The sequence below is a fragment of the Procambarus clarkii genome, chromosome 80 (assembly GCF_040958095.1).
Source record: "Procambarus clarkii isolate CNS0578487 chromosome 80, FALCON_Pclarkii_2.0, whole genome shotgun sequence".
Taxonomy (NCBI): Eukaryota; Metazoa; Arthropoda; class Malacostraca; order Decapoda; family Cambaridae; genus Procambarus; species Procambarus clarkii.
This window is the reverse complement of record NC_091229.1, coordinates 22,284,611-22,295,298: the sequence shown is the minus strand read 5'-3', so window position 1 is coordinate 22,295,298 and position 10,688 is coordinate 22,284,611. Positions and strand designations below refer to the sequence as shown.

At 47.4% G+C, this 10,688-nt stretch overlaps 1 protein-coding gene across 1 annotated transcript in view; it reads right to left on the bottom strand.

Moving 5' to 3' along the window:
* Positions 1–10,566: 10,566 nt before the first annotated feature.
* Positions 10,567–10,688, bottom strand: part of LOC138357930 (adhesin Ata autotransporter-like) — a 906-nt gene continuing 784 nt past the window's right edge. Inside the window, exon 1 of the mRNA XM_069315110.1 lies at positions 10,567–10,688. This exon is cut by the window's right edge and continues 784 nt beyond it. Within this exon, the coding sequence (XP_069171211.1) occupies positions 10,567–10,688 (122 nt within the window).

The window sequence follows — 10,688 nt, the reverse complement described above, 5'->3', positions numbered from 1 at the left end:
AATCTCCTCTTGTCCAAAGAGAAGAAAATGGAAAACACAGGTTTATCAGATAACCACAAACATATCCAACACACACACAACACAACGTTCAGGTCATCAGGTCATGGGAAAAATACATAGCTGAACAAGAAGGCAGTGAGCAGAGAAGTGTCAAAACGTTAAAAAGAAAAGGAAAGAAAAAAGAGGGAAAGAGATTCTGAAGAATGACAAGGAAGTTAAGAGTGACACTTAGATATTCAACCAGATTTGGAGCCTTCTTTTGTGGATGTTATATATATATATATATATATATATATATATATATATATATATATATATATATATATATATATATATATATATATATATATATATATATATATATATATATATATATATATATGCCTCGCCTTCGTATCCGAATGCTTGACCCCAAGAATCCGGTTACGGAAATTGGTAATCCGGTTACGGTATCGTATATTCCGTTATCTGCGTGACGTGGAAAAAGGTGCGATAAGAGTCGGTTCAGACGGATGATTTGCTGCTGCTTGCGTGGGAGGGGAAAGGGGGGCGGGGGGGGGGGAGGGGTCCCTGGGTGCATGGGAAAGGGGGATTGGGGAGGAAGGGGGGGAAGAGGAGGGGGTGTGATAGAGGGGAAAGTATACTTTGTGGAATGGAGAGGTATACCAGGTTCGTGCTGATGTGTATGGGTATACTTGGCTTCCCTCTCTGGAGGGGATACCCAGATGTTATCCCGAAGTGGGTCCCAGGATCAGCATCCTCGCGGCCCGGTCTCTGAACAGGCCTGAGCGAGGGTTTGTGGTGGTGGTGTACCGTTGTGGCGGTGTACCGTTATAGTGGTGCACCGTTTCGGGAGTTGTGTGCTATTGTAGTGTTGGTGTACCGTTGTTGTGGTGATGGGGAGCCTGACAGCTGAGTGGACATCGCTCGGGATTCGTAGTCCTGATGTTTCGGGTTCGATCCCCGGCGGAAACAAATGGGGCAGAGTTTCTTTCACTGATGCTCCTGTACACCAAGCAGTAAATAGGTACCTGAGAGTTAGACAGCTTCTACGGGCTGCTTCCTGGGGGATGTATAACAAAAAGGAGGCCTTTTCGAGGAGGACCGGGCCGCGAGGACGCTAAACCCCCGAAATCCTCTCAAGATAACCCCAAGATAACCAGGAGATACGGTGTACCAATGATGATGTACGTGCCAATAGTATTCCACTATGGTAATGGTGTTCCATGCTAACTACAGTGATGTACAACGGAGCTACTGCTGCTTAAGTCACTTGAAAGTGAAAGTGAACCCCCCCCCATTCATTTACCAAAGGAACAGTAGACCAGGAGAACCCAATGTGGCCCAAGGTAATGCCAAGACGGACCTCGAACCCCGACCGTCAAAACAGGCCCTAACCAGTTGACACAAGGATATGCTCTCCTATGCGAGGCACAAACCTGACCTCCCGTTCAAGGTTACTGGTTAGTTGTGTTCCGGACTGGCCTTCAGGGGAGCTCTAGGGGGTACACAAGTATATAATAATCCTCTTCAGAGGGGCTTTTAGATTCACAGAGTTTGTGTCTAAATTCTAATTTCAGGTTTTTAATACTATCCAGGAAGGTAGAACGTTTCCCTAAAAACTAGGTCTCAGGTCTCACAGGGGACCTTGAGACTCCCTCAGCAAGTATGGTCTCAAAGGGACCTCAGGAGACTCACGGTATATTTTCCAAATGTGATGTTTTCTAAGAAATGAAGATAAAGACCAAAGTGACCCCGATGTTTTTACCTCGACACGCGTGCAGCTTGGGAGAATATCTGGCCAATGGTTCGATGTTACTGGTCATCAGCCGAGCCAAACAGGTTCTACCGCCGCAGAAAACACACCACAGACAAAAAAACTAAAAGCCTCACAGAACCCGCAGATAAAGAGACCAATTGACTCACAGACTAAAAGATTCATTGAGGATAGGGGCCGAAAGCCTCAGAGACCAATAGACTCAGAGACCGATAGTCTCAGGGACCAATAGTATACCAAATATACCGGTATAACTACCGATATACTTTGCTTCGTGACCCCCCAGTAATGTTCAAACCACTTGACTGTATTCACAGGGTTCAAAGTTCACATCTCTCACAGGAGTTCATCTCGTCTATTCACTTTACACACCTGAATGCTGTTTCTGAACTCTGAACACGGCGTTACACTAACTGGAGGTCTCGGGCCTGCCTCATACACCACTCTTGCCTCTTTGCTGAGTGAAGGTTAGATGAACAGAGTCCTCGAGTGCATACAAAGTACAGTAGAGTAGTGTCCAGTGTCCAGAGAGTACATGTTGTGTACGGTGGAGTGCAGGCACTCTTGTTCTAGGTGTTCTGAGGTGATGGGTGAACGAGAACAGGATGAGAGGAGAGAAGAATTGGAAGAGGAGAGAGAGAGAGAGAGAGAGAGAGAGAGAGAGAGAGAGAGAGAGAGAGAGAGAGAGAGAGAGAGAGAGAGAGAGAGAGAGAGAGAGAGAGAGAGAGAGACAAACAGACAGAGATGAAAAAGGAAGGGGGGGAAAGGAGGAAAGAGCCCCGGGCACAGCCGGGTACACCTCATATAGAGAAACACACACACAGAGTGAGAGCGAGAACTCTCACACTGAGAGAGAACTGAGAGTTCTCTCTCACTCTGAGAAAGCTCTATACTTTGCCAGGTTGAAGAATGTCAAGAATGACACCAGGCGCTTAAGAACATGATATTCATTTCTTATATGGATTTGGCATTGACGTTATTTGCATCTTTGGTTGATGCTTAGCATGGGAGACGGACCCGTTAGCATGGGAGGTGGACCCGTTAACAGGGAATACGGACCCGTTTGAGTGAAATATATATATATATATATATATATATATATATATATATATATATATATATATATATATATATATATATATATATATATATATATATATATATATATAAATAATAATAATAATAATTTTGTCTGATTAATATTAAAATATTATCAGATGTATTTTTTCATTTCATTTTGAGTTATTGTGTTGTATTAATGTTATTATTGTATAATTTCCTAAACTTTACCTGCCAATAACACTGTTAATAATGTATTATTATTTGAGGAAATTTCTGGGTGATTATATTGAGAAGGAAAGTGTGTACGAGAGAAGTGGGGAGGACCATGGGGGTAACTCTCTCTCTCTCTCTCTCTCTCTCTCTCTCTCTCTCTCTCTCTCTCTCTCTCTCTCTCTCTCTCTCTCTCTCTCCTTCTCTCTCTCTCTCTCTCTCTCTCTCTCTCTCTCTCTCTCTCTCTTTCTCTCTCTCTCTCTCTCTCTCTCTCTCTCTCTCTCTCTCTCTCTCTCTCTCTCTCTCTTTCTCTCTCTCTCTCTCTGTCTCTCTCTCTGTCTCTCTCTCTCTGTCTCTCTCTCTCTGTCTCTCTCTCTCTCTCTCTCTCTCTCTCTCTCTCTCTCTCTCTCTCTCTCTCTCTCTCTCTCTCTCTCTCCTTCTCTCTCTCTCTCTCTCTCTCTCTCTCTCTCTCTCTCTCTCTCTCTCTCTCTCTCTCTCTCTCTCTCTCTCTCTCTCTGTCTCTCTCTCTCTGTCTCTCTCTCTCTGTCTCTCTCTCTCTGTCTCTCTCTCTCTCTCTCTCTCTCTCTCTCTCTCTCTCTCTCTCTCTCTCTCTCTCTCTCTCTCTCTCTCTCTGTCTCCACCAAGCATTCATTCCCTTCAGATTTCACAAGAGTTATCCAATACCACATTGTGTATATGTACAGGAATATGTCCACACTGTTAATCCTCTCGTATCCGGTGTTCAGTTATCGAATACCTGAATTTCAATCCCCCGGAATCAGGTATTCACTTCTCCAATTCAGAGTCTGAACACAACCGAACCGTCTAAAAACCCACACAATCGAACCCCATAAAAAGCCCACAGAACAGGACTCATTCTAAAAATACCCACACAGCTACAATCTATAACCCCCACAGCTAGTCCTCTCCCCAGACAATCCAGTCGGACCTCCCCTGTAATTCCTCGACCTCATGAAACCTGGTTGATTGACACGGCATCACCAGCATCGACCCGGTCGCTATACTACAAGCACTCGCCGGCTCACTCACCGTGACCTGTGTTCAATTGCACCTTTTCTTGCAACACAGCAAAAAGGGGAACCGTACAACTGAACACACACACACACACACACACACACACACACACACACACACACACACACACACACACACACACACACATTTCTTTGCAGAAAGCTTCGTAATACTGAGATGAGGTCAGTTGGAAAAACCAAACTAAAAAGTTGTTGGAAAAATATACATCAGGTCACCAGCAGGTCTCACGAGACGATACCAGACGTTTGGGTCACCACTCATAATGTGAGGTCAATAAAGATATCGTATTTGGTCACCCCTAAATATCGTGGCATATCGTTGCAGATGTCGCAGTCACAAAAGGATGCATCAAAGACGAACTCACTACCTAACTCTGCTTTGCCGGGAGGAGACAAGTATTTATCATGAATTGTGCAAAAGAAAATGGTCAGGAATTTATTAAGGGATCTGACTGTAAAGCTGTCATTGGAGGTACAGTCCCCAAAGCTGTCAGTGGTGGTACAGTCCCCAAAGCTGTCAGTGGAGGTACAGTCCCCGAAGCTGTCAGTGGAGGTACAGCCCCCGAAGCTGTCACTGGAGGTACAGTCCCCGAAGCTGTCAGTGGTGGTACAGTCCCCGAAGCTGTCAGTGGTGGTACAGTCCCCGAAGCTGTCAGTGGATGTACAGTCCCCGAAGCTGTCAGTGGAGGTACAGCCCCCGAAGCTGTCAGTGGAGGTACAGTCCCCGAAGCTGTCAGTGGTGGTACACCCCCCGAAGCTGTCAGTGGAGATACAGTCCCAGAAGCTGTCAGTGGAGGTACAGTCCCAGAAGCTGTCAGTGGAGGTACAGTCCCAGAAGCTGTCAGTGGAGGTACAGTCCCAGAAGCTGTCAGTGGAGGTACAGTCCCAGAAGCTGTCAGTGGAGGTACAGTCCCAGAAGCTGTCAGTGGAGGTACACCCCCGAAGCTGTCAGTGGAGGTACACCCCCGAAGCTGTCAGTGGAGGTACACCCCCCGAAGCTGTCAATGAAGATACTGACTGATCTTAAAACATCAATGAGACTTTATTAACAAATCCTCGTAAAGTCAGTCAGTTACAGGTCCCGAGCCCCCCTATATCTCTCTCCTTGAGGTGAGTAGTAGTGGGTGGATAACAGATAGATAGGACCCAGGTTCGAATCCCCACTATATATCTCTCTGCTTGGAGTGGTAGTGTCGCTTCAGATACATCGAACCCCGGATCGACTCCAGCCTTAGTCCTCAAAGTTAACACATTTCTTGGACTGTTTAAGATTGGTTTCTTGATTGTTTAAACGGAGGAATGTAGGAATTAGTTTGTTGACCCGTTGCAGTACTAGCAACAAACTAGCTTGAAGCTCTGTTGCAGAATTAGCAACAAGCCGGCCCCTGGCGGATTATATGGGCTTAAGATTTGCAATCAGGTCAACCGCTGTCATGCGATACCGCAAAGCGGGTCACCTGGTATCGAATGAGGTCATGTGGTGTCAAGCAAAGTGACAAGGTGTCAACTTGGCCCACCCTGACAGGGGCGGTATGACACCATGCAAAGTCTCAAGGAATGGCGTTAATCCTGTCACTTTATGTCACTCAGGTGAGAACGTGATTCCGTTATACCTAAAGTGATATCATCGAGAAGAGATGAAGATAACAGGGCTGAGTCATCGGATATATCATACATATATATGATATGGGTTCGAGTCACTTATGGGGTGTGAGTTTTCAGTTGCATATTGTCCTGGGGACCATTCAGGCTTGTTCGCACATATATGATATATATATATCAGCCTCTTCTATCAGCCATATATCAGGAGGGTCTGATATATCAGGCGAGGTCTGATATCAGCCTCTTCTCTTGACTTGCCATTACGTTAGAAAGGCAACCGTTTTGCCTTACCGGAACGTACGAACCTCAGCAACCCCCCTAACCCATCGAGAGCGGTGTGCGGAAGACGTAAATATTACGGTGGTTCAGTTGATACCGAAACGTTGCATTTCTTACGTATTGGTCGACTCTGTTAAAAAAAAAAGGATGTGAGGGGGACGTAATAGGGAAAAGGACGGGTTGTATATATTACGTGACGTCACCAGGTAAACTACATGACGTCACCAGGTAAACTTCATGACGTCACCAGCTGTACACATTAAAAGCCTTCACTAAAAAAGATAGAATAAGCCTTACGTAGGTATCTCGAACCCCCCCCCCCCACCCCACTCCCACCCAGGATGCCACCCACAACAGTTGCCTAACTCCCACCGGGTTACCTATTTACTGCTAGGTGAACAGGTGCTTCAGGTGCAAGAAATTGTGCTTATTAGTCGCCTTCTGTACCCGCCCGGGGATCGATCCCGGGGCCCCTCGATTGATACAACTCCGTCCGGTACGTTACCTGTTCCGTCCGGTACATTACCTGTTCCGTCCGGTATATTACCTGTTCCGTCCGGTACATTACCTGTTCCGTCCGGTATATTACCTGTTCCGTCCGGTACGTTACCTGTTCCGTCCGGTATGTTACCTGTTCCGTCCGGTACATTACCTGTTCCGTCCGGTACATTACCTGTTCCGTCCGGTACGTTACCTGTTCCGTCCGGTATATTACCTGTTCCGTCCGGTATATTACCTGTTCCGTCCGGTACGTTACCTGTTCCGTCCGGTATGTTACCTGTTCCGTCCGGTACATTACCTGTTCCGTCCGGTACATTACCTGTTCCGTCCGGTATATTACCTGTTCCGTCCGGTATGTTACCTGTTCCGTCCGGTATATTACCTGTTCCGTCCGGTACATTACCTGTTCCGTCCGGTACATTACCTGTTCCGTCCGGTATATTACCTGTTCCGTCCGGTACGTTACCTGTTCCGTCCGGTACATTACCTGTTCCGTCCGGTATATTACCTGTTCCGTCCGGTACATTACCTGTTCCGTCCGGTATATTACCTGTTCCGTCCGGTACGTTACCTGTTCCGTCCGGTACGTTACCTGTTCCGTCCGGTACGTTACCTGTTCCGTCCGGTACGTTACCTGTTCCGTCCGGTACGTTACCTGTTCCGTCCGGTACGTTACCTGTTCCGTCCGGTACGTTACCGGTTCCGTCCGGTATATTACCTGTTCCGTCCGGTACGTTACCTGTTCCGTCCGGTACGTTACCTGTTCCGTCCGGTATATTACCTGTTCCGTCCGGTACGTTACCTGTTCCGTCCGGTACGTTACCTGTTCCGTCCGGTATATTACCTGTTCCGTCCGGTACGTTACCTGTTCCGTCCGGTACGTTACCTGTTCCGTCCGGTCCATATTAACCAGTGTCTGGGGTAATTTATGGAATGACTCAGGGGTCGAGGATTATGGTCCAGACCAGCGAACTGACCTGTTGCTGAAACTTTCACACACACACACACACACGCACGCAGGCGCACGCAGACACACACACACACACACACACACCTCTCGGGTGTGGGATGGGGTGGTGGGGGAGGAGTTGTAGGGAGAAAAGAGGGAGGGTGAGAGGGAGAGGCACTTAGCGTCCCAGATTTCGGCAAGAGGCATCAGGATTGGTTTCATGTGAAGCTCTCAGTGTGAACATCACGACCGGCGCCTCTCGGGGAGCGACGACGTGTTCCCTGTTCACACTGGTCGTGTTCACACTCACTGGTCGTGTTCACACCACCTGAGGAAAGCCAAACCGTTGCCAATTTAATGGGCCTGTGTACCTGCTGGCTTCCTCTTCCTTCACACCTCTCTCCCTCCCTCCTTTTCCTTGCCCGTTTCTCTTCCTTTCACTCCACCATCACCCCCTTCCCGGCCTGCCTTTCCTGCTCAGGCCCCCTTTCACATCTGTCTGAGAATACCGCTCAGGGCATGACTTTACGGACCAAGAAAGAAAGGGCGTTGAGGCCGTCGTCATTTGCTTCTGTAGCGTGTGGACTCCAACACCTGTCGTGGACACACACACTGGAGCATGTGGACCCCAACACCTGTCGTTGACACACACACTGGAGCATGGGGACCCCAACACCTGTCGTCGACACACACACACTGGAGCATGGGGACCCCAACACCTGCCGTCGACACACACACTGGATCATGGGGACCCCAACACCTGTCGTCGACACACAAAGGATCATGTACACACTAACAGATATCGTCGACTCTAAACCCGAGTCCTCATCTCCAGCCTCAGCTGGTAACGCTCCCGTGTGTGCAGATCTTTCTCAGATCTTCCTGTTAGATCACAAGCTGGGTGGTGGAGCATCGGTCACGGCTCCCCCAGTGTCACCGCTGACAGAGAAAGAGCCATAACCGGCTGAACAGCCGGTTACAGGCATGTACAACCGGTTACAGGCATGTACAGCCGGTTATAGGCATGTACAACCGATGTGCTTGTAAATGCACAAGCACATCGCTAATGCTTCGCAGAAACTGTCTCACATATGCTCGGTAATATATATATATATATGGTTTGTTAAGCTGATGGGTCGTCTTACACAGTCCTGAGATCTGACTGGCACATCCTCAAGGGGGTTTATCTGGGTGGACAGTCAGCCTGTTTAAGTGGTCAGTCATCCAGTCACTCTCTAAGAGATCGAAAATAATTAACAAATTAGTGATTTTAATGATATGATGTTCAAGATAACCTTGCAAGGTGCAAGATAACCTTGCAAGGTGCAAGATAACATTGCTATCTCAAGGCCAGCCAACTTAAGCTATCCTGCATGACAAACGTATTAGAGTTTCATGACAATGATAAAACCCAAATATGAGAGAGAAAAGTTTGGACAAATTGCATTGATATTCAACCAAAAAGTCGCCACTGTCCCACACAAGTGGACAGTGTCTGTGGAAGTGTTTAGTTGGGTGAAGGAGTGCCTCTCAGGAAGGAAACAAAGGCCCATAATGAGAGGGGGAGAGAAGTAACAAGGGGAGTACCACAAGGGTTGATAACAGGGGCTCATACTGTTACTAATATACCTTAAAGGTCCGATACACACACACGCACACACACACACACACACACACACACACACACACACACACACACACACACACACACACACACACACACACACACACACACAAACTGCAGGCGGTCAAGCTACAGAGTTGGTGCGAGAAATGGCTACTAAAGTTCAACACAATAAAGTATAAGGTGATGGGAGTGGGAACATCTTTACTGACAAAATTAATTACAATTTTGCCTAATCTGAGGATTTCAATAAAGTCTTATTAAAGTGAGGATAATGCTGGTATTCACTGTCACGCAGGACAGAGGGCCATACACGAGACAATAGGTCTAAACTAGTACACATATATCAATATATATATATATATATATATATATATATATATATATATATATATATATATATATATATATATATATATATATATATATATATATATATATATATATATATATTTTAGCTTAAAGAGATAAGGGCCAAATTATACTGGCCTATACCCCAGAATGCAACCACACTTGACCAACTCCCGAGGGGACCTATTTACCGCTAGGTGAACAGGTGCATCAGGTTAGCGTGCCCCCCCCCCCCCCCCCAAGACCCACCGTGGCCTGGGCGGGAAGGCATAGATCCGATCAGTGTTGAAGGTCAGGGTCGAGGCTGTGAATTACATAAATCATGATACATAATTATTTTTGACAAGTGTCGCGTTCTGGGGAAGATGTATTAGCCTGTATCTTTGGAGGAGGAGGAGGAGGAGGAAGAGGAGGAGAGGAAAGGAGGAGGTGAAGCAATTATCAGGAGAAAGGACTAAGCCACTACAACTATACCTGGTTGATACCTGGTTGATGGGGTTCTGGGAGTTCTTCTACTCCCCAAGCCCGGCCCGAGGCCAGGCTCGACTTGTGAGAGTTTGGTCCACCAGGCTGTTGCTTGGAGCGGCCCGCAGGCCCACATACCCACCACAGCCCGGTTGGTCCGGCACTCCTTGGAGGAATAAATCTATATAGCAACTATATAGCACTTGAAAGGAATATGAGGAGACAAGGAGATGGGACAGGACGGAAGGAAGGAATGGTAACCCCAAACCACTTGCAGTATCGGGGGATCGAACACCGATTCAGCAAACAGCGAGTCCCTTGACATACCGACCAGTCCAAGTGCCTGGCCCCAGAGGAGAATATGAAAAACAAAAATAGGATAAGAGAAATGAGGAAGAACGTGACAGATGAGAATGAAGGAGAGTGACGGGAGAGAGAGAGGGATGGGAAGGGTAATCAGGGAGGGGCCGGAAAGGAACCATTACGAGGCACACGGTGGAACCGGTTCCTGGGGGTGGGGGGGGGGGGGGAGGGGGGGGTACAGGGGTCTCATTAGACCCCCCCCCCTCCACCCCCCCCAAAACATCTTAAACAAGGGCGCAGTTGATGTCATTACGCCCCGACCTCATTCACCCGCTCGCGGTTATCTGCGCTTGTCTGTTGTTCTTGGCCTCTTGCGCCATCGAATGCGTCACTGTTTCCTGCTAAGACTCCGTGCATCAACAGCATCGGTACCAGCATCAATATCAACACCCACAGCAACAATATCAACACCCACAGCATCAATATCAACACCCACAGCAACAATATCAA